The following is a 25,603-nucleotide window of genomic DNA, read 5'->3' on the forward strand; positions in this document are numbered from 1 at the left end:
CGTTGGGAGGCCAAGGCAGGTGGATCACCTGAGATCAGGAGTTCGAGACCAGGCTGACCAATAAGGTGAAACCTCGACTCTACTAAAAATACAAAAATAAGTCAGGTGCGGTGACGTGCAACTGTAATCCCAGCTACTTGGGAGGCTGAGACAGGAAAATTGCTTGAACCTGGGAGGCAGAATTTGTAGTGAGCCGAGATCACGCCATTGCACTCCTGGGGGACAGAGTAAGATTCCATCTCAAAAAAAAAAAAAAAAGGTAGATATAAACATATATATATATATATATATATATATATATATATACACCTATGTGTGTGTTTCCAAATGAACTCTGGTAGAGGAATTTTATTTATTAAAATGATATCATCTGCATTTAAAATAAGAAATGTGGTTGAAAACATTAGCGCCTTGGTTTCTCGTGCCTCAAGAATTTGACACAGGTTTTGTTCCCACCGCTTGTCTGAAATTCAAACCAATGTGTAATTGCTTTTCAGTGGACCTATAATTTTTTACCCATTTGCTCTTCTAATATGAGATTAATTTCCATGTACTGTTTGTGATACCTGTCTGCATCTTATCTGTGTTGATTTTCAAAGAGAACTGTGATTTCTGATTTTTTAAAATAACAGAAACTCAAGCATCAATTCAGAATTAGAAACTATTATTTTTCTAATAACTATTCCAGAATGTTTTTAGATTTTTAGAACTGTTGCAACAATAGTACAGTTTCCGTATACCTTTGACCAAAGTTCCTCTATTATTAATGCCTTACATCAGCATGGTATATTTGTCACAATTAATGGAACAATATTGATATGGTATTACTAACTAAATACCGTATTTTCAGATTTCCTTAGTATTTTACCTAATGCCCTTTTGTTAATGCCAGGGTCCCATCCTTACCATATGATTTAGCTGTTACATCTCCTAGGCAACTCTTGGCTGTGACAGTTGTAACTATCAATTTCTGAGCACTGGCTCTTTGTCAGGTACACTGGGCTTTTTATGTATTAGCTCCCAATCCCTATAGCAGTCAAAGTTGTGCATTATTACTACATTTTTCAAAAAACACCTGAATTTATTTTAAGATATTTGTTTTTCAAAGTCATAAAGAAGAAAATTGCAGATAGGCTCTTTGAATGCTCTAAACTTCTATACCATATTGGTTCACGTAGTCCTTCTGCTAGATGGTAGAGCTGCTCAGAGTGAGTTATGAGTTACCCACTTTTGTGCAGCCCATAGCACTCTGTTCTCTAAGGATGCCATCTGGCATAAGGGTCGGGGCTGTACACTAGTGAGCCATGTTTGGATTCAAATCTTCACACTGTCATTTACTTGTTATGTGATTAGGCAAATTATATCATGTCTCTTAGCCTTGGTTCTCTTTGTGATAAAATATGAATAAATATAATATCTACCTTACAGAATTTTGTTAAGGATTAAATGCAATCATGGCCCGATGCAGTGACTCACGTCTGTAATCCCAGCAGTTTGGGAGGCCGAGGCAGGAGGATCACTTGAAGTCAGCAGTTTGAGGCCAGCCTGGCCAATATGGTGAAATTCCATCTCTATTAAAAATACAAAAATTGGCCGGGCGCGGTGGCTCAAGCCTGTAATCCCAGCACTTTGGGAGGCCGAGGCGGGTGGATCACGAGGTCAAGAGATCGAGACCGTCCTGGTCAACATGGTGAAACCCCGTCTCTACTAATACAAAAAATTAGCTGGGCACGGTGGCGCGTGCCTGTAATCCCAGCTACTCAGGAGGCTGAGGCAGGAGAATTGCCTGAACCCAGGAGGCGGAGATTGCGGTGAGCCGAGATCGCGCCATTGCGCTCCAGCCTGGGTATCAAGAGCGAAACTCCGTCTCAAAAAAAAAAAAAAAAAAAAAAAAAAAAAAAAAAAAAAAATACAAAAATTAGCCAGACATGATGGTAGATGCCTGTAATCCCAGCTACTCAGGAGGTTGAGGCACGAGAATGGCTTGAACCTAGATGGTGGAGGTTGCAGTGAGAAGAGATCACACCACTGCACTCCAACCTGAGCGACAGAGTGAGACTCAGTCTCAAAAAAAAAAAAGCAATCATGATATAAAGTGCATAGCATAGTGTTTAAAAGAGTAAATACCCAGTGAAGCCTTGTTGTTAACACCCATAGTTTTCCACACTAGGGCTTGGAGGCTGGGTAGTTATAAAGTTAAGAGGCTCCCGTGGAGCACAAGAGGAGTAATCACACCCAGCAGAGTTGTAGTGAGAAGGGTCTTTCTGCTAGAGCTTTGTACAAGAAAGAAATTCTGTACTTAGCAATAACCAAATTACAATGAAGAAGCAGATAATCACTTATTTTTACAGTATAATGTATAGTTGTGCCACATTTAAATGAAAGACAGATTATGGTAATTATAAGAGTGAAAAGCTGGATTACCAGGGGACTTCCATCTTTGGGGCTGTCAATGTCTCACTCTGGGCAGCAAGTGGGCTTTGAGATCAACATCTCCTCCTGGGGCTTGGTGAGGGGTCAAAGTGTTTAATGAAAACAGTGTTCAACATCAGATTCATTAGGGTAGGCTCAGAGGACTGAACCGAAGCTGGAGCACCAAGCAGGACATTGCTGTTTTTCTGTCTACCAGCCTGGGACACATTTTTCTTTAAAAAATGAATCAATTAATAACTAAAGGTAAAATAATAAAATAATGATAAAAATGGAAGTGTTTTCCAGCTGGAATTGGATGAGCTATATGTTCCTCATTAGAGACTGAGGGTGTATTTCCTTCTTCTAGTACAATTTCAGGCTTGATCTCCCTTTACTTTTCTTTGCTTGAGAGAAATGCCACAACCTCACCAAGCACCTAATTTATATTGCTAAAAGTAATGTCAATTTTCATAACACCCTGGAACAATTTTTTGTGTGTGTGTGAATTTGTGGATTTCTAATTCCTTTCCCAAAACCTTGGGGAGAACAGAATATCTGGACTCTACCTTGACCTGCCCTTACTTTTACTCATAAAGTAAGGTAGATTATATGTATATACTTGTTTTACTTTAGCTTAGAAGCCCCAGTTCTTCCAGGATTCTAAGATCTCTCTGTCGTTGATATCCAAATAAATTCACTTGAACCTCCATTCGATATACTGGGATGCACAGTTTCTGCCCAGAGAGAGTTAATTAAGACTTACCCCAAAGCTCACTTAATCATTTATGTTCTACTTCCCATAATCACTCAGATCTTGCCATTATGATTCTTTTTCCATTACCTTGTCATTAGCAATTGACATTACTTTGGCATGGCATGACATCTTCGGAAGGAATATTACAACAAATTATATGTCTGAGGAAAGTTGGAAGGTAGGAAACATGATGAGGAATAAGTAAGAAACACCTTGAATTTAGAGGATTTTTTGATGGAGTTAACTTAAACCCCAGCAACTCTAAAAAAAAAAAAAAAAAAGAACAGTAAAAGAAATTCTTTTCTCTTCACTCCCAGTACGCTAATATATTCCCATACATAGTTAATAGAACTATTAATTAAGCCTTTCAAGTCTGACCAATGTAGCTCACACAACACCTATAAATTATTCAAGGTTTTCTCTTTACTTTAAACTTACATAGTTAAGAATGATGGGGATGAGTATTAGAGTTCTTAGTAGAATTTGGAAATACAAGACATGATTTGACTATAAAACTACAATTGAAATAGAGGAGATGTTTCAGGAGGCAGAATCTGAAACAGGTAATTATTACAAATGGGAAAAAAGAGGAGGATCAAGAAGAACTGGTGTTATCAGTGAAATATAGATATTTTAACAACCTGACTCTGACTATAGGTCACCAACCCCCTAACGTAAGAGATTTTAGATCCCAAGAAAAGCCTATTAATGGCAGATAGTGGACACACTGATGCACTACTATGATCTTCTTCAGATATGGGGAATTTAGTTCCCAAGTTTGCCAGCAAACACCAATGAAGAGCCACCTTTCTCAATCTCATGTCCCGTTATGGGATTGTTTACCTCCAATGACACTTCAATATGAGGCTCTGAAGACCTAGACCTTTTCCCTAACTTCAGGTGCGAGACCATGCCAGCTTCAAAGCTCCCTGTGGGGTTTGCTGAAGTTTTTGCTGAGTCTGCATCACATTCCAACTTCTCCCCAGCCCAGTTCTGCTTCCGTTTCTTCCCTTTGCTTCGACAGGTGTTGATACCAAGAGCTCTCCTTAACAAAAGTCCTCTATGCTATCTTTATCTCAGGGTCTGCCTTCCCAGGAGCCCAATCTGCAACATGACAAATAATACCTAACAATGGATTCATGATGTCTACTATCCACAACTTACATCTCATTTCTTTCTAATGCATTGGACCAGAGAAACTTCATACTCAACGAACTGTAAAGTTTCCACACTGACACTGTAGGGCTAGGAGTGTTCCTGGGTGCAATGCCTGCATCTTGTTTTCTCCAGAAATGCCTCTCATGAGAGAGCTAATACTGCAATCAGCTGCTAATTGTTTCCTCTGCTGCCATTTGCTGGAGGAAGGAGGAAAGGGCAAAATGTGTGTGCTTGTGAGACAGCAGGGATGCTAGCTAGGCAGAGGCAGGCTCAGAATGAAAGAACCACTTATCTTGGAATATTACTGAGTCAGGACTTGAGTGAAAAAAGACTAAAGGAATGCAAATAATAAAAGGATTTAGAAAACGCAGTCTGATATTGTATAAAGAAAATTCCTGTACAAGTTTATACTTTCGAGATTCTGAATTGGATGACTGAAAAAGTCATTAAGTGTTTCTATTTTAATCCCATGAGAGTAATGGTGTCCTTGCTCTACGACATGCACTCTTACTTTTTCCGGATGATTCACCCAACTAGAACCTCCTGATAACCTCTTTTTTTGTGAATGAATCCCTGATAAAATGTTGTGGCTGTAATGTGCTCTTTAAAATGCTGATATGATAGATTTATTTTTAACAATAGGCTATAGATCAGCTGTTAGGAAGTAAATAGATTATTACAACAAGATTAAAGCAGCTAAGAGTATTAGAGATAAAAGTCTCCCAAATAATTGGACAGATAAAAGAATTATCTTAAAAAACAGAGCTACATCACACTGATATTATAAATTCAAAATGGGTAATGAAGCTCAAAGCCTCCAAAGCTTGCAGCAAGTGCTGGTGAATTGCTTGGGAAGATGCAATTAGTGTGATCTTTTATCTCTGAGTCAATGCTCTGATTCTTCTGTAGCTTCTGCTCACAAGACTGAGCTCGCTTGATGATACTGGGAAAGAGATGAACACTTTGCATGTGCTTCCACATGCAGCCACCACAGTGTCCGTGGAAGATAGCTCTTACGAACTTCATTTACAGAGGAGGAAATGGAGGCTCAACAAGTTTAGGAAATTATTAGGGTAGCAAAACTGTGGGTAACAGAGTGGGATTCAAATCCCAGTCCCTGTGATATAAGAAGCCATGCTCTGTAGGGTGCTACCTGCCTGGAGAAGCTCACTGCCAAGTCTGGCCACGTACTCCACTGATCGCTCTATCTTTGGCAGAGACCCTAAAGAAAAGACAAAATTGAGGGGCATGATTCTACTGGGAATGTTGTCAGAATCAAAATGGAATCATTTGTGTTAAAAACTCTGACAAACAGAACGGAGAAAGCCATGAAGGGAGGGGTCCCATGTGCAAACGGCTGATTATAAGAACTATCACAAAAGACTCTTTGCAAAAACCACAGCTTTGCATGAAGACTATTGCTGCCTTACACACACATGAAAATACTTCTGCAAGAACATCTACCCAGCAACTGCTTGTCTGCCCTTGGACTGGCACCATCCTTCTTATTGATCCTTGTAGCCAAGGATAATTATCCCAAATCAGTTGTGTATGTTTCCTGTCTTCCTAGTAATAAAACATATTTTACTATATTGTGTGTATTCCCATTGCAATACTTATTTCCAATTAAATATTTTCTTTTAGAGAGTCTCCCTCTATGTTTTTAAGTCAACACTGCAAAGAGGTATGTGTGTGTGTAATGGGTACCGAGTCTTATGCTGATAGATGATTTCTGTGAAGCTTCTAGGAGACAGCTACTGATAAGGCATTGGTTCGTCCCATCCTCGTATAGGCACTGAGTGATCCAGACAACAGTCACTCCACATGCGCACGCAGGAGCACTTTACTTGAAGTCCAGAATCCTAGAGCAGTTTCAGCCTTTTCACTTAGAAGCAGTGAGAGCATGAGCACATGGCTTGGCAGTTCTCAGTGGTGGCTGAAGAGTATAAAGTATGGAGGCAGGTTGGCTGGGCCGAAATCCAATCTCTGCCACTCATTGACTATGTGACTTCAAACAAATGGCTTAACTTCTCTATGCTTCAGTTCTCATCTACTAAATGGGTATAGCATTATGGCCTCATCACATAGAATTATTGTGAAGAATACGTGAATCGATACATGTAAAGCACTTAAAATGTGTGGCACATTACTGTATAATTACCAGCTTTTTAAGAGTTAGCTATTTTTAATATTTGGGCTCTTGGTAACAATAAATGAGTTATTTCTAAGTTGTAAAAGACAGAAAATATACACATTATAGTATATAGTCAAGTTGTGCAATTAAGCTAAACATATTTGAATTGTACAAATATAAATGTAACTCTACAAATATGTCATACGTAGCTGCTAAGCCCGAGTCTTCATTGTTTTCCTCTAGTCACTTTCTCACGGCATTTCCAGTTCTTTGCAGGTAAAACTCAGGGTTAGAGACTTCTTGCATCTATGGGGTCCGGGGCAATGCACTAAGTTTTCGTCTACTTTTGGGATGCCATTGAGTGTGAATTCCTACATAATATCGATGATATCAGGCTATCACTAAATTGGAAGTATTTTTTGGTGGGGTTGGAAATGAAAGAAGGGTTGTCTTTGTTAACTGAGTTTATTTAACTTTAGCAAATAACAAATATAGACAATGGGAATGAATGAAACCCAGAAAGTAGGAGGTGAATAAATTCATGCAAATATTTGTACACATGTTTATTTATGCCTACAGGAAACAAGCTAAACAAATCCAAGAGCAGCTGAAAGTGCCACAAAATGGTAAAAGCTACAGTCTCAAAGCATCCAGCACAATGGCGAAGTCAGAGAACTTGGTGAAGAGTCATGTCCAGCTGCAAAATGTAAGTGACATGTCTACACACCTCCTTCTGCAGGCTACCTCAGTGCTTCCAGTCCAGAAGTATTGGGAGCCTGAGATCAGACTTGTATATATTTTTCAGAGCTTTATAGAGTTTTACTTAAATGGTCTTACAGTTTTGGGGTAGGGGATATTCATATATGTATGTATGTATGCATCAGATAAAAGCCAGGTTAAATTTCAGCTTTTGATTACAATCTATAATGTAAGCTAATCTCTGGTAACAATGAGAACTTCAGTTTTTTTTTTGTCCCATGTAGACATGTTGAATTCTTAGTTTGTGCCAGAAGTTGTATGTGACACCAAGGATACAATGTCCCTTGCCATAAGAGAAGTTCCGTGTAGGAAGAATCACAGAATCCCTCAGAACCAGCTGAAGTGACTTCTGAAGTAGTTGTTGCAGCAGAGGTCGGACAAGAAGAAGCCAATGGGAGGTGGATGGGAGTAGACGTGGGGGCTGCCTCACAACAGAGTCAGGCTCAGGCTGGGCTTCAAAGGACATGAAAAGTTCTATAGAGAGTCAGAAGGCTAAGAGCTAGACACTAGAACATACAGGAAGATTAAAGCCATAGAGTTCCAAAAATGCATGTTATGTTCAGAGATCTCCAAGTTAAGGGATGTGAGAAGAATCAAAGGTGAGAGGTGAAATGTGGAGTTTCAGACTCAATCCTTCTAATTCCAGGCCTTGCAAAGGTATCAGAACTTGAAGTGAAATGCAAACTCTTTGCCTCTTACACTTTTTGTAAGGCAGTTTTAATCATTACTGAGCTATATTGCAAAACACTACATTAAATACGAGAGAATACTGTGTAATACATGCAGATATATTCCTCTTAGGGTAGCAATTCTTTGATCCCACACAGCATCGTACTTTCAGAATCTGAGGCATGAAACAAAAGAACAAAGACCACTGCATAAACCTAGTATTTGAGTATAATAGGCAATCACCCAGGACACATTCACACCACTCCAAATGCTTAAATCACTGGAAATTTATATATCACTTGTGATTCTAAGAAATCATTACCCAAAAAGTCACTATTGTGATGTGCATAACAGATGTACTTAGATGGTTTTATGCAGAAATCATAAATCAGAGTCTCTTCCCAGTCAAGTTTTGTTAAACTTTTATTCATGGCAATACGAAGGGACTGTTCCTTTCAGAAACAGAGCGAACGGTTGTGCTATTGATTTCTAATGGGTATAATCTCACCGCTCTAAAACAGCCACGGTGATAGAGGGCTTCATTCCTTAGCAACTGATTGTGTCAAAGATAAACAAAGCCAGACATTAGTTAAAGTGATGAGGATAGATTCTAATCGCTGATATATTAGTGGAATAGTTGAACTGACCTTCAATTTGTACGGAAGTAGCTGGGCATTTTAAAAGGTGAATGAGAGAATAGGGAACGGGATGAACAGGGGCTTGAGAAGAGCTGGAGAAGGGAAAAATTACAGAGTTGTTTTGAGTAAATATGATCAGAGCAGCTGTGTCTGTTTCCTGGCAATTGATGAAGTTAGGATTCTATCCTCCTACAGAGACTAGGAGACAGAGCCCCCATCCTTCCTGATGAGAATATTTCAAAAAATGGTGTCGAGTCCTTGAGAAAGACATCTTTGAGGTTTGGAGTCATAATCAAAATCCATATTTTTAAGTCTTTTTCAGTAAATGTTCTAAGAAAGGGAGATCAGGGGACTATGGTCAGGTGTTGGCTGGAACAAACTTTAAATTCTTTCAGTAGCTTTCAGATTTTTATTTATCTTTTCAGGCAGGCACTTTAAGGGGAACTACGGTTGTCCTAGGGATGCAGCCTTGAGCTATTCAAAACTATTAGTGTCTGTTCAAGTCTTTCAGGGTGAAATGGAAAAGCAGGTGGATGAAATCATTTGCGCTGAGAGTCTACAGTATTTTTAGGCCAAACGTGAGGCTTACTCCAAATGAGGACTCAGAGGAGTCTATCTAAAGTTAGGTTAAAAAGAGAGTTTTTGTCCGTTTGTATTTATTTTATAGGGTTGCCTGGTGGCCAGAGCGCACACACAGTTTTGTACCCTTCTTCTTCATCTAACATGTGATCAATAGCATTTTCTGTTTGCTTTTGGAGCACCACAAACTCATTTGTGATGACAGCATAGTGGTCTACGAAGTGATCACTTTACAGTTTTCTCATTCACACCCCTCCTCGTAGACTTTCAGGTTCTTTCCTGTTGTTTAGTGTTATCAGAAATGTAAAAATAAACTCTTCACGTGTGTGCTCCTCCCACCCCTCATTTGATTAGAATTATAAGGATTGGAATTAAAGAAAAAAATTCCTAACCCTCCACAGGGCTTCCAACTCTTGCAAGACCTTGGGTACATATGACTTTATTTCTTTTTACTCTCTCTTCCTTCCTCACCAGTTCACCCCTCTCCAGCATTTTGTAAGTTGGCACAGAGCAGTAAGGGATGGTCTCAACTGGATCGTTCTCTTAGGGCCCAAAAGAGGGTGCAGGGATGTGTCTTTTTGCATTCATCCCATTTTTGTATAAGCAGAGTACAGGGGAGGACACCATTTTTTTTTTTCTACTTTTCTAGGTTTTCAGCTAGGACTCTGTAACAAAAGACAGAGTAACAAGAGAAAAACAATCAGAAGTTTATTAACATGTGAATCATGTATATAAAACATGGGACTACCAGAAATGAGTAACTCAAAGGCATATTTAGAATTTAGGCTTGTATACCCTCTTAGGCTAAAGTAAAAGCTTTTGGGTTTCTGGGTGAAGAAGGCAAGTTATAAGAAGGTGACCAGGAAAAAATATGGTAAACAAGAGTTGTTTAGTAAAATTTGTTATGCAGAGTTAAATGCCTTCTTTATTGATAAAAGTTTCTAAGTGTACTTCCTGACATAGGAGTGGGAGACATTTATGCAAACAGAAATTTCCTTCTAAAGGAAAACTTGTGCCCTTTCTGCAGGGCTTTTCGCACATGTGCAGGTTCTCAATGGCCTTTAGCTTAAAATAATCCATGTGCCAAAAAGACATAACATGGGGTGGCATAGTCTGGTACAACTCAAGAGTATACAGGAGACATTTTATTTCCGAGGTGTGGTGTGATTTACTAAGATTACACATTTCAAAGGATTATTAGTTTAAACAGCTAAGGAGAAGTTGGGAGTCCAGGCAGAGAGTAGATAAAAGAGGAAAGCATTTAAGAACCCTGAAAAAGGAGAGCAGGGTATATTGAAGACACATATGCATTCAATCACAGCATTCTCCACATTGCTAGCTTGAGCAGGTCCCTTTAATAAGACTGCATTGGAATGAACAAATTGTCTTATCAAAGGCATATATCAATTTCAACTCTAGAAAGCAGTGCGGTTCACTGTCCATTTTGTTATACCTTTGTCACCATTTTCCTTGATAATTAGTAGGAAATGGCATTTAAAAATTTTTTCACTTCTTTATTTGAGATTGAAATATAATCTATGTCCACATATTTCGAGTTAAAGTTCCTCTTTGATAAATTACATGTTGATACCCCTTGCTCATAATTTTATTATAGAAAGCAAATATCAATTTGACTACAATTTTCCATATTATATGTTTTAGGAGAAAATAGTGATGGAGAATATGTATCAATAATCCATTAAAAGGCTGGGCGTGGTGGCTCATGCCTGTAATCCCTGCACTTTGAGAGGACGAGGCAGGCAGATCACATGAGGTCTGGAGTTTGTAACCAGCTTGGCCAACATGCTGAAACCCTGCCTCTGCTAAAAATACAGCAGTTAGCTAGACATGGTGGTACACACCTATAATCCCAGCTACTTGGGAGGCTGAGGTGGGAGACTCGCTTGAACCTAGGAGGTGGGGGTTGCAGTGAGTCAAGATGGTGCCACTGCACTTCAGCCTGGGCAACTCCATCTCAAAATAATAACAATGATAATAATCCACTAAAAGGGAACTGAAAATTCTAATAACATTTGTTTTCATTCTAATGCTATCCTTAATTTACATAAAGAGAAGTAGGTAGGGCATCTGTGCAGTTGGAGGCCAGGTAGCACAGGTAGTTTTAGGGAAAGTAGTAATCTGATGTGTGGTTAAGAACTTTACAATGCAGGTCAGGCACAGTGGCTCACACCTGTCATCCCGGTGCTTTGCAAAGCAAGGCAGGAGAGTCACTAGAACACAGGAGTTTAAGCTTGCGGGGGTCTGTGACTGCCTCGCTGCACTCCAGGTTGAGCAACAGACAAGACCCTATCTCAGAAATAAAAAAATAATTACATAAATAAGAATTTTTGGATGCATATAAAGTACAAATGAATCAAAGAAAATTTGAGAAACATTTTTTCTTTGTAGATCTATATTTTTTTCTTCTAGTTAGAACTATGAGGAAATACCAGTGTCAATAACATAAAAAAGAAAAATGAAATAGTAATAATAGTGTCACGGCAAATAACATGTAGTAGACGCACACATAGCACCTTGCTACATAATATAAATGCATTGTCTCATTTATACAACTGATTTATGCCCACCCTGTGCAGAAAACAGAAATGCAGTTCGGAGCCTGAGAAAGTTATGTCCGTCAGACAGCTAGTAAGTAGCTGAAAGACAAACTCACAGCCTTATAACTCAGTGGATCTCAACAGCAGGCAATTTGCCCACCATCCCTTGACATTTGGGAAAGTCTGAAAAAGCTTTGGCTATTACACGCTGGGATAGGAATGCTGTGGTCATCTAGTGGGTAGTGGTCATTGGTGCTGATGAACATCTTTCAGTGCCCAATAACCTCCCTCAGTAGAAGACTATCCTTCCCAAAATATCAAAAGTGGCAAGGAAGTTCACAGTTGGTGCTCAAGTTCCAAATGGGTCCATTGGGAAATTCTGAACACCAAGTTCCATCACCAAGCTTCCCACTGCAGGCATTTATTTCCACTACACAGAGGGTGACAGGTTATTCAGGCATACTTAGTCCTTGGAAGGGAAAATTTCCTACTTGCTTACCATATCAGGCAAATCTATTTTTGTTTTATCCTGAAGCTCATGTTAACTACTTGAAATTCTTCACAAATTGTAGTGTTTAACAAATGAATTGTCTGGCTCTGGCATCCCTTAAGTTCCTTAAACATTCATGGAAATGGGTTTCACTTTATAGTCATTTAACAAGATACGAAACACCTAGTCAAGTGAAGCAACATGATACTCTGGAAACATTTGACTCTGTCGCTGCAGCACTGGAGTAAATTGCGCTGCCTGAGAAGCCTCTAGTCCCTACCATTTTTTAAAAAAACAAATAAAGCATCTGTGACTAAAGATGAACTCACCTCCTTTGCTGTGTCTCAAGTAAGAAAGAGCTAAAGATAGAGTTATAACCACTAGAACCTTCAAGGCACAGGAGTGAAACTTCTCAGCCTGGTTTAGGGATTAGAAAAGAAAGTCATCAAAAGAGATGATCCGTTCTTCTTTCTTAAAATCAAAAGAAAATATTCACAATTGAAAAGTGAAAGAAGTTCAGTAACCAGTTTAAGAAAGATAGGTTTATGGGGGAGGTAATATTAAATGAGAAAGAACTGGAAGGTAATACTTGCATGCTAAAAAGGAAAGATAAGAATTTAACGCCTAGGACAGAGAGGTGGCTCATGCCTGTAATCCCAGCACTTTGGGAGCCCAAGGCGGTGGATCACCTGAGGTTGGGATTTCGAGATCAGCCTTGCCAACATGGTGAAAACCCGTCTCTACTAAAAATGCAAAAATTAGCCAGGCTTGGTGGTGGATGCCTGTAATCCCAGTTACTCGGAAGGTTGAGGTGGGAGAATCGCTTGAACCTGGGAGATGGAGATTGCAGTGAGTCGAGACCATGCCGCTGTACTCCAGCCTGGGCAACAGAGTAAGTCTCTGTCTCAAAAAAAAAAAAAAAAAAGAATTTAATGCCTAACAGAGCCTTAAAAAATTGGTGAAAAGGCACATATTTATCCAGTAATATTTATTGAACTCTGGTAAAGCCCACACTTGTCTGTGTTGAGTACTGCAGGGATGGTTTAGAATACAAACAGCAAAGGTTGTTCCTGACCTCAGGATGCTCAAAGGTTAGTGGAGAGAAAAATTTACAAGCATATAATATATTTATAATATAGATACATTAAATCAAAGTATCATCAGAGAATGGAAAACGACTTCTGGATTTGACGAGAAGAATCTCAAACCTGCCTAAAGGAGGTCACATGTGAATTGAGTTGTTGGCCTAAAGGAAAACAAACAAAAAACACAAAAAACTAAGGCAAACTTAATATATGGAAAGCATTTATTTGGGGCAGTTACGAGGACTGCAACCTGAGAGCATATACTCAAGGTACTCTGAATACATGTTCCCATCAGCAGCAGTTACAAGTGTTTTTAAAGGAAATGAAGAGGCAGTTCCCAAATTGCTTATCAAGAATTTGCATTAAAATAGCATAAGCTATTGATTGGCTATGCATGGTTCTTTTTATTATAAATTCCAAAAACATGAAGATAAGTGATGAGGCAGTTAGGAACAAAATGTCTTTAAACAATCACCCCTGGGTTTGGTGGGGGTAAGTGACTAAAATCTCACACTCATGTCTCTCTGGGCCTGATAAATTTTGCATATCTCATATAGCTCACACTGCTCTGAACTATTTTTCTTAGAGTCTTGAGAGTGAGTTGAAACTCATAGAATTGTTTGCAGGGAGTAGGTCAGAAGAGGTAATTTCGTTGTAGTATTAAAGTTAATTTTGAATCATTCTAGCCTAAACTCTGATTTCTTGTTTTAAATATCAAATTTTAACTTACTGATTGAATATAGACTCATGCGTTCATTTCTTTATTTAAATGTAGATTAAATAGCCTACTAAGTACCAGACAGTACCTATTAAGGAACAAAGATATGATGATAACCAAAAATGAGAAAGCCACTGCTTTCAAGTTTACTGATTACTACGGATGATCAGTGTAAATCAAATAATCTCACAAATGTGGAATCCCATCTGTCTCAAGGCCTACAGCCAATAATGAACGGTACTATCAGAGCTTATAGCAGCCAGGCTGGGGAGTTAATATCCTAACAGGAATAGCTCAGAGCTCTCTAAGAAGATGCAATAGCACATGCACAGTCCCTCTGGTGAAGTGGTAACTTGTTGGGGAGGAGGTGGGCAGGCTGTTCCTCCTGTGGCTAGTGTCTGAAGAGAGTCTCTTGTCATACTATTTTGCTTTAAATGAAATGTGTGAAGATTGCGATTGTTAGAGTTCTTGCTGCTCTGGTGTCCATGCAAAAATTCTCAAAATAGCAACAGCGGTCAAATTGTTTTTGATTACCTGCATTAGAAATCCCAGTGAAATCACTCTTGAAAACATATTGTAACCATCAATTTCCCCATACTCGGGCTCGTAAGTCAGAGTGGCAATAAAGAAATTTTTGTCACAGACATATTTAACCCGAGCAATGCAGAGAGAAAGACATTAAAACTTTGTAAAAAACATCCTCCTCCTGCCTTTATTGCCTGGGGTTCCAGACCAAGTGATTAGCAGCTCTGTCAACATTGCTTTCCAAAACTGACCCTGGTTTCATTTAACCTTCTGACTCCTGCTGTGTGCATGTGGCAGACCTGGAAACAATGCTGTTACTCTAATGCCAACATGCGCCTGCTTCATTTGACTGGCCTATTGATTTTGGTGCACCACCTGCAATGTGCTAGGAGCAAAGCAGATGATGGGCGGGAGAGAGGAGATGCCTTCAGGACCTGGGAGCATTTGCACTAGCTGGCACTTTCATGGAGGCCAGTTGAATGAATGCTTCCCCAGGAAATAACAATCTTAACCAGGGTCTATAAAGGAGTCCAAAAAAAAAAAAAAAAAAAAAAACACAACCACCTGGTCTCATGCTGAGAGCATCAGTGAATGAACTGGGACAACTCTTTATTCACTGCTCACATGATTTTTTGTATATTGTCCCAAATGAGCTCTTAACCATGTGCACACAATAAAGTCAAGATCTGTGTCAGGGAAAGAACATAGAATCAACTGCCAGGAGAGGCTAATAGAGAGGTCCAGACAGGCAACTAATCGGAGCACTTAAATTACACTGAAGATACAATCTTAAGAATAAATTTGTCTAGACCCTATCTTGTCTCAGAGATAGAGCTACATACATTTGGATGGAATCAAAATAAATATTTTGGGGCTGGGCACTGTGGCTCACATTTATCATCCCAGCACTTTGGGAGGACAAGGCAGATGTATCACTTGAGGTCAAGAGTTTGAGACCAGCCTGGCCAACATGGTGAAACCCTGACTCTACTTAAAATCCAAAAATTAGCAGGGCGTGGTGGTGGGTCCCTGTAATCCCAGCTACTCAGGAGGCTGAGGCACGAGAATTGCTTGAACCTGGAGGCAGAGGTTGCAGTGAGTTGAGATCAAAGCATTGCACTCCAGCTTGGGCAACAGAATGAGACTCTGTTCCTAATGTGTGTGTGTGTGTGTGTGTGTGTGTGTGTGTATTTTAAAATATACATATATAATTATCTATATATCAGCATAGAGCATAAAATGTCCAAAAGCTATGATCATGGTCAGTCAAGCTAACTTTCCAGAAAGGCTGGAATAGGTGAACTGTTATGCTGAGGGCAGTGTGCACCTTGAGGACCTATACTTGAGCTACTCACGCAATTACGGGGAAACCGAATTCTGCCTCTTTTTTAAATTTCAATGCATATTTTTAATCATTTATTTTATTTTTTATGTAGATCTTATATTTTAGGATAGCTTTCAATTTACAGAAAAGTTGAGAGGATACCACAGCAAGTTTCTATACTCTTTATTCAGTTTCCCCTATTATTAACCTTGTACATTAGTAGGGTACAATTTCAAAATTAACAAACTAATATGAATGTATTACTATCTATAAAATTCCACATTTTAAAGTTCTCACAATTGCTGTAGTTCAATCTGATTTTCCGAGTGTTTATCCGGTTGCTGCTTCTATTCTAATCCCATCCAGGTACCACATTACATCTAATGGCCATGTTTTCTTAGGCTCCCCTTAACTGTGACAGTTTGTTAGATTTTTTCTTTTTATAATGACCTTGACAGTTTTGATTAATACCGGCAAAGAATTTTGTAGGAGGCCCTTCTATTGGAATTTGATTCTTTTCTTATGATCACATGGGGGTTACTGATTTTCTGTAGAAATTTTTAAAGTGCCATTTTTATTATGTCATATCAAGGATCCACACTATCAATATGATTTATCATTATTGGTGTTTACCTTATCATCTGTCTGAGGTAGTATTTGCCAAGTTTCTGCACTGTAAAGTTACCCTTTTCTTCTCTCCTTTTGCATAGAATACTCTTTGTTAGGAAGTGGCTGTGCATAGCCCACACATAAGGAGTGGGGAGCTAGGGTCTTCTTTCCTTATGGTTAAATATCTGCATACGCTATTTGGGATGCTACCACAAAGGTTTGTTCCTTCTCTCCTATTTACTTATTTATTCCATCACATATTTATATCAGTTTAGACTCATGGGTACCATTTTATACTTTGATTTGTAATCCAAGTAGTTAAATACTGTTAGATTGTCATCAGAGTTTTCTGGCTTTAGCCATTGATAGGTCTTTCAGCTGGCTCATGTTATTTTGACATTATCCATCAATTCAATGTGGGTTTTCGGGGTTTTTGTTGAAAAACTCCTTGCTTATGTTGCACATTTTCTGCCCCGGTTCTAGAATCAGTGATTTCTCCATGGAAATAGCTAGTTTCTTTCTTTGTAGAATATCATTGGAGACCAAGATTGGAAGCTAAGTGTGTACATTATTGTTGTTACTGGGATGTCTTTGCTTGGCCTTCTCAGTAGACAGATAAAAATTATATATATATATATATATGTATATAAGATATTATATATCTACTTAAGATATATTTAAATAATAGATATATTAAAAGATATATTTATATATTAAAAGTTATATATAGACTAACACACATCTGTAAATTTTTCTATGTAAGCATCTGTATCTATATTCTACTAAACATATGTCTACATTGATGTCCACCCCCAACTCTAATCCATAACTACATAAATAATTCTACCATCCTCCCATTGCTTATTCATAAATTTCCACTTCAACAGTGAAAAATCTCCTTCCCACTGTCCATTATTCATTTACTTAGTTTTTCAGTGACAGAATACACACACAGCATTCTCACAATGGTTACACCATACCTTTGCACTGTACGACTTTAACAGCTAGGCGGTGCATTCGGGAGGTACTTTTTCCTTTAGTCTGCTAAACTCTTTGACCTTCACAAGTGTTTCTTCACTTTTTTCCTCTCTGTGTGAGGCAGAAACGCTACAGGGAGCTGGAGTTGGGGAAATGCCCTTATTTCTGGTGGGATAAGTCTCTGATAAAGTCTTTTTACTACAAGAGTAGGCAATTGTTATTGAGAATGCTCTGAGTGCATTTCAAAATGGTTAATTTTCCCCTTCCACTGGCAGAGACATTAGATGATTTTTTTGTTGCTGTTTGGGTTCTTTGCTGTGAGAACCTGGCATGGTTCCTGGAGGTCAAACGCAAGGAAGTATGGGCATTCTACCTAAGACTGCAGTCCCCAACTCTCGTTGTAGTGCCCATACCAATTCCAGAAACTTGTCCAAATTACTTCTTAAACATTCCTACTACTTAACATTCCATAAATTTATGGAACCATAAATTACGCTTCTAACAGAGCAGACTCAGTTGCGGGAAAGACTATCTTAGCCATTATTCTCTGAATTCGCCTGTTTCTCCAGGTTTAAGGTGGCAGTTTGCCCTGCAACCTCAATTATCCAATGAATGCATGAAGAAATTTTCTGTTTGTTCACTTATTTTTCTTATTGCAAGGGCAGGAATAGTGATTTCCAAACTTTTTGCTTGTCAAAACTGAAACCAGAAGCTATCTGAATCCATTTTGAACCAACATGTATGGAATATCAGCTGGAAGGTTGGTCGAATTATTAGGCTTTTATCATTCTTCCATAAGTTTCAAGCAACCTCTGTATAAGATACCAGCAATTTAAACTTGAATTTCAAGTACAATATAGTCACTTAAACAAAATGGTCCAAGAATAAGAAAAAAAGTCCTAAAATAATACATTTTGGAAACACATTTATATTAATAGACCAAAACAATACAAATAAAAACAACTGTTTAATATAGCAATAATTCAAACATTTGAAATAAAAGACTTAGGAAATATCTATCATGAACACTATGAATAAGCCGACAGGTTAAAGGGTTGATTCTTATTTATGACTGTTATCCAGAATTTTGGACAAGTCCCTCCATCTCTCCGATTCAAAGCAGAGACTGTGAACTAATGGTGCAAAAGACGAATTAGGCTTTTTGAAAACAAAGAAAGGAAAGAAAGAAGGAAGGAAGGAAGAAGGGAGGGAGGAAGGGAGGGGAAGGAGGGGAGGGGAGGGAGAGAGTACGGGAGGGAGTAAAGGAGGGAAGGAGGGAATTTCTGACTTTTAATGATTTGGCAGTTTCTTTAGAAAATCTGCATGCTCCGGAAACAGTTGACTGATATTGTTTCCTGGTAGCGTGTATTAGTCTGTTTTCATGCTGCTGATAAAGACACACCCGAGACTGGGTAATTTATGAAGAAAAAGAGGTTCAATGGACTCAAAGTTCCACATGGCTGAAGAGGCCTCATAATCATGGTGGAAGGTGAAAGGCATGTCTTACATGGCAGCAGACAAGACAGAAGCGAGAGCCAAGCGAAAGAGGTTTCCCCTTATAAAACCATCAGATCTCATGAGACTTATTCACTACCATGAGAAGAGTATGGGGGAGCCGCACCAGTGATTCATTTATCTTCCACCAGGTCCCTCCCACGACACGTGGGAGTTATGGCAGCTACAATTCAAGATACAGGTGGGTGGGGATACAGCCAAACCATATCATAGCTCTCTGCTGAACATACTTGCTTTCTTCTATTTGTCATGCATTTGCCCAGAGCATCTCACTTGTTTTTGTAGCTGGGCTTTCTAGACACCTAAGTTTTTCTTGTAAAGCAATTTATTAGATAAAAAAAGGATAACAAACCCTCTTATGTCTTTTATAGAACCTAGAAGTCAGAGAGACATTCAAGATATTGTTGCATGTCCATTCATTTCTTTAGTAAACATGTCCCTTCATCTGACTTTTTCCATGGATACTTTGCAATACATGATTAATCAATAATGAAGCACATATGGAGCATTTCCATTATTTATTGGATCTTTGCTAAATTTGAGGTTCTTGAAAGCAATCACTTTTTCCAAATTATCTCTATCTTCTCTTTGTTCTCTGTCATTTTACTCCATTTTGCAAAAAGACTGACCAGCCTTTATAGGTCCATTGTGAAAAATTTGGATTCCAGTTCAAGACATGGTCACTACTGCCACTTTGTGGCTTATTTTGGAAGTTATTGAAAAGAAAACATTTAATTGGAGCTTTTGAACTTGAAGCTGCAAAACCTTGATATTTTCCCTAGTCTCCATAGCTTATAATCATGGATATACTTTTTACCAAGCATAGCACTTAATTAGATAGTTTATAATTTATTTTAATTTTAAAAATCTGCCTCCTAAGTAGTTGCATGAGAAACCCACACGTGCAAATGCACACAGAAAAATATATGTATATGTATATATGAAATCTGTATGTGTGTGTGTATATATATATATATATATATACAGCAGGCTAATTATGTGTATATATACACACATATAATCACAATCTATATCTATTAATTTCATTTTTCTTATTTACACAAATGGATTTGTATGTATATATTTTTGCAACTTCTTTTTATTCTTTTCAATGGCTGTGTAGTATTCATTTGTGGACATTTCTGTTGTTTTCAAGTTTTTTCACTTTTTTGCTCATTTGCATTTAATTATCGAAAATTGTACCGGTAATATACCCTGGAAATTATCATTTTGAACTTTTGCAATGATGGAAATTTGCAGGTTAGAAATTGTAAAAGTAATATTTTGGATCAAAGAGTATGTATGTTTAAAATTTTGAAACATGTTGTCAATTTGCTCTTCAAGTTAGTGCCAAGGCTACTTTTCTAGGACCTTTTCCTTTTCCAGATATTCTTGAAATTTAAATTTCTCCATTTTTTTTTAAAGGCAGAATCTTGCTATGTTGCCCAGCCTGGAGTGCAGTAGCTAATCACTAAGCACACTAAAGGTCTCAAACTCCTGGGTTCAAATGATCCTCCCACCTCCACCTCCCAAGTAGCTGGGACTACAGCTGTGCACCACTGCACTTAGCTTAATTTTCTCAATTCTGATTACCACCTCTTTATAATGAGTGCAGTTGCACTCTTTGCCATAAGCATATTGCCTGTCTTTATTTTTCTGTGAAATTCTTGTTTATCTGTTGCCTTTCATTTTTTTTCCAGTTGATTTCTGCCTTTATATGTTAAGAATAGTCTTTAACATATGAATAGCCTATGTTTCCTCAGGCTTTTACTTATATTTTGATTTGCTAATAATCATTTTTGTTACTTAAGATATTTAAATAAGTAGTACATCAAATTTTACATTTTTTTTTCTTTATGGTCTCTAGATGTTTTGTCCTGGTAACAAATGTCTTTCTCCCATTTTCCATATAGTTTTATAAAGGTTTTTAAATGTATTTCCATTAACCAAACAATTCATTCGTATCTTCTTGTGTTAGTCTGTTTGTATTGTTATAAAGCAATACCTGAAGCTGGGTAAATTATAAAGAGGTTTATTTGGCTCATAGTTCTGCAGGTTGTACAAGAAGCATGGTGCCAACATCTGTTTCTGGTGAGAACTTCAGGAGGCTTCTGCTCATGGCAGAAGGGAAAGGGGAGCAGGTGTCACATGGTGAGAGAGAAAAGAGAGAAAGGGGGAAGGGTTCCATGCTCTTTTAAATAACTAGTTCTTCCGTGAATTAATAGAATGAGAATTCACTCATTACTACAGGGAGGACATAAACCATTCATGAGGAATCAACCCCCATGACCCAAACACCTCCCACCAGGCCTCATCTCCAACACTGGGGATCACATTTCAACATGAGATTTGAAGGGGACAAATATCCAAACTATATCACTTCTCTTTATCAAAACCTAAAAATATAAATTAAACTAAAATTACACTTTACTGTTATCCATGTTATGTTCCTTGCCACACAGATTCTTTTAGTTTATGAAATATTTTTGTACTCTTGTTTTTAATTTGTATGTAATTAAGTTAGGACAATGTTAATGCTTTATAATTTTTGTGACTAGTTGAGAAAGCCTTTCTTTTCTTTCTTTTTTTTTAAGATGGAGTCTCGCTCTGTTGCCCAGGTTGGAGTGCAGTGGCATGATCTCTGCTCACTGCAAACTCTACCTCTTGGGTTCAAGCGATTCTCCTTCCTCAGCCTCCTGAGTAGCTGGGATCGTAGGCACCTGCCACCACGCCCAGCTAATTTTTGTATTTTTAGTAGAGATAGGGTTTTACTATGTTGGCCAGTCTGGTCTCGAACTCTTGACTTCAGGTGATTTGCCCACTTCAGTTCCCAAAATGCTGGGATTGCAGGTGTTAGCCACTGCGCCTGGCCTGAGAAAGCCTTTCATATTGAAGCTATGTTAGGTAGATAAAAATCTATGAATATTTATCACTTGGTAGATTACTCATTCTATGAATATGAAATATCCTTTGTTCCTTTTTAAATGCATTTTATATGTAATTATATTTTATTTGAAATTATTATTGTTAAAAGCTTTTTCCCTTATATTTTGCAGGGTTTATCTTTACCCATTCTATCAACTTTTTTCTATGTTGTTTTTAAATTAGCTCTTTCAGAATATAGATGACTAGACATTTAAAATCAGTGTGTGAGTCTGTCTTTTAATAGTTAAATCTAACCATCCACGGTTATTATCATCACTGATAGTTTCACACTTATTCCTATTTATTTCCAATTTACCATGCTGTCTTGTTACAGCCCCCTTATTAATTTTTGTTGAATATTATTTTAATTTTTTTGTTTTCTATATTATATAATTTTTATATTCTAGTGCTGTCTAATTTTTAATACTTAAATATATATATTTTGTTCATCACTGTCTAAAATTAATGAGCATGTGCATATTACATTGTCTTTATCTCAACAATCCCAGCTAGGATTTTTTGTTTTATAAATGGTCATGCTTCTCTCTTTTTGTGCTCTTTTTCTTATCAATATCTTCCAGCCATGCTGAAATTATTTGGACTTTACTTTCAAGTATTAATTTTAAAGCTGACATTTTAAGAAAGACATTACAATAAAACATCTCCCACTCCTTCCTCCTGGATTTGTTTTTCTTCTGGTTATAACTCTTTCTGTTTATTCAGGTCTTACTTCATAAGTCATCTTTAGAATCTATGTAAATATAAGACTCCAAGAAGCCACTACCAATTGTTTAGAAATGGGACTTAGGGTGGAATTTGTCTTGAGTTCCTTATAGTTAAGAGATGATATTTCTAAAAGGCTATAAAACATCTTAAAGTATCATCTTCATGATTGTACCTGCCTTTTTTTTTACCTGGATCAAATGCATTAAGTATTGTTTGTGAATTTTTTCAATAGCCCTATAAGAGAGTTTTTATTATCCCACCATATAGATGTGAGATTCAAAAAGGTTAACTTGATTTTTTTCATCAATGCTTCCAATACTGGCTTCTTTGCTTTTGAAATGAAAAAAAAAAAAACAAAAAAAAAACACACATACAGTATACCGAGTGAGTTTTAGAGTTTTACAGTTACTCAGGATAACACTTAAAATCTGTAGCTTGACACATTGGGTACTGAATATCCAGATTCCCAACTCTCTTTTATTTTGATTAGCATCCTTAAAATTCTATCTCTAAAGAAAGTCTTCACCTGGAGTTTCTAAAGGAGAAATCTTATAACCCTTGCTACCTGTTCCAGCGCCCAGTGTCCAGGGAGTGTTAAAGTTGACAAATTATTGGCTCTTGAGATGCCATGTGATATTTCTTTTGGGATAAAGTTTTTCTGAAGTTGTCATCTATATAAGCTTTCTTTAGGCTTCTATGCCTTATGAGTTATAGTCAAAGGTAAAACCGAGAGTTCTGAACTATAAGGAGTTAATTGCTCACAAATTTCTCATTAGATATGGTAATTACCTGGTAACAAGCTGAAAGAGAAAAACAGTGAAGTGTGGTGGCCAGATATTCTGAACCGATGTCTTTCATAATTCTCAGAATGTTATGAAATTCATTAAGTATTTGCTGAATCTTTATTATTAGTAACCCAGCTACTAATTCAGTTTTTTTGGTAAGATGTACATCAACTAAAACATATTTGTAAGTGCCTTTCAGCTGCCAGGCACAGTGTGCCATGGATGTACATTAAAATGAGATAGCAGACTTGGGATTCTCACATGAAGAACCCTCTTCATTGGATCCCGTCCAGTCACAGAAGGTCAGGGCAGGGGAGGTGAATACTCGATGTGTTGGAAAGAGGACACAAATTATGTCTCATCTCCTGTTCTCCTGATCAGGTGACCAGAAAAAAATTGGCATTCCAGTAACTTCTTAATGCCTAGCTATGGTGTTATAGGCCCTTCTCCCATCACTTATCCTTCATCTCAATTCTGTGCGTGTGATTTCCCACAGTATTCAAAGGTGGAAAGGCATCCTGTGACTGCATTGGAGAAAATGATGGAGTCAAGTTTTGTCGGCCCCCAGACATTCCCTGAGGTTCCTTCTCCTGATAGAGGACGCCAATCTGTCAAACATCACAGGTACAAGTAGCTCATCATGGTGGGAGTGGGCACATTCACACTGTGGGTATGCTGGATGGCACATGCCAAGGACTGGTAGCATGACTTAGGAGAGACAACTGTTCTCACTTCTGTAGTTCTCCATGGAGTAGATGCTCAAACAGCTCACATCAGGTAAGTCAGAGATACCAGTTTCCGCAGCAGACAGCATTGCCCCAGTAAGAAACCTGATGGAACTATTAATAACACCCATCAAAGCTACAGACACATGCCAGTTTAAAAAAAATGCATTCTGAAAAAACTATTATAAAAAAGATTTTACAAAGCCTGCCTTTTCTGGTCTGCAGTTAATGGATAATTCGTTCCTATGCAGCCTAATGTGACAGACTTCAGGTTTTCCAACATGGTTCTCACAAAATAAAATTTTCCATGGGGAAGAAGCCTGGTGAATCTTCTTCTTGGGTCTGTAAAATCTTCTGTTATCAATGGGGTGGCAGTTTCCTGCAAGCTCACCCCAGAAATTGGCTCTTTCAGAAAAAAAGCCAAAAACATAGTTATTTGACACATTTCGTAGCATTCTAAAGCTAAACTTGTCCTTCAGCATCTTGTAGTCCACACTTTTCTGTTTTATACATGAGGATTCTGAAACTCCAAATATTAAAGGTATTTGTTCTAAACCAAATGATAAAGTTGATGACTAATGCTAGATTGTGTTCAGATATACCTCGTCAATCTTTATGGAAGTCATCCAGAGATTTAAGCTTCCTTTTCTTAGTGAGATGTACAGTATTTTACAATTTGAAAAAATTATGAAAGATTAAAAAATTTAAAAATGAAAAAGTAAATAATAACAGGTGTTCCTAGCAATGAAAGATGAGTGTTGCCCCTTTGCTTTCACATACTGGGCAATAGTCTGCACAACACTGTGCCACAAACATGCATGACAAAAGAAAACGACTTTCTCCCTCACCTTTCAATAAGTTACATGAAGAGGATTTTGTTGCTCCTGGCCACGTTTATGTTGAGATTTTTAGTCACTCTTCACACTAATCCTCAGCTCTTAATGGTAATTTTTATTCTTATTCTACATGAGTAGAGACTAAAACACTGACAGTTTGCCAATTTAAAAATATGATGTGAATGTATGATCAATTCAGGATTGAAATATGTTTGGTACTTGGACAATTGCATTAGTTATTCTTACTGCAAGTTTTGATTTAGATCAATGTTGCATTTACAGAATATTTTCCTGTGAAAAGAGCATTTCATTTCACTGGACATAATGGAAGTTGTCTTAATTAGGGAAGTAAGTCCAATATTACCAGTCTTTTAGAAGACAGATATTTTCTCCCAAATGCTATTTTCTCCTGCTGATTATAACACATGTTAAAGTAGTATTCCACCTTGTCAAGTAATTAAGTAGAATATCATTCTAGTACTATATTAACTATGTTGTCATAAATGTTTTAAAATATATATATATTTTTAAACATCAGCTTTTAATATGTTTGAGCTGCAATATTCCTACCCCCAGTTCTCATGTGCTTTTATGCTCCCTCCTAAACTTCGCTTCTACTGTAGTTTCTAGGAGTTACTCACAGATGAAATGAGGATATCTTTAAGAGACCTTCCGTCTTGTTTGGCTCAATGACACCGCAG

At 37.8% G+C, this 25,603-nt stretch overlaps 1 protein-coding gene across 8 annotated transcripts in view; it reads left to right on the forward strand.

Moving 5' to 3' along the window:
- NRG3 (neuregulin 3) overlaps window positions 1-25,603 on the forward strand; it is a 1,106,210-nt gene that overhangs the window by 1,067,438 nt on the left and 13,169 nt on the right. For all 8 annotated transcript variants that reach the window (XM_064374391.1, XM_064374395.1, XM_064374396.1 and 5 more), the window contains 2 exons: window positions 7,038-7,164; window positions 23,838-23,965. In XM_064374391.1, the coding sequence (XP_064230461.1) occupies window positions 7,038-7,164; window positions 23,838-23,965 (255 nt within the window). The remainder of the gene's footprint in view (window positions 1-7,037; window positions 7,165-23,837; window positions 23,966-25,603) is intronic.

Source organism: Aotus nancymaae, unplaced genomic scaffold (assembly GCF_030222135.1).
Source record: "Aotus nancymaae isolate 86718 unplaced genomic scaffold, 86718_ANA_hifiasm-v0.15.2.pri h1tg000010l, whole genome shotgun sequence".
NCBI lineage: Eukaryota > Metazoa > Chordata > Mammalia > Primates > Aotidae > Aotus > Aotus nancymaae.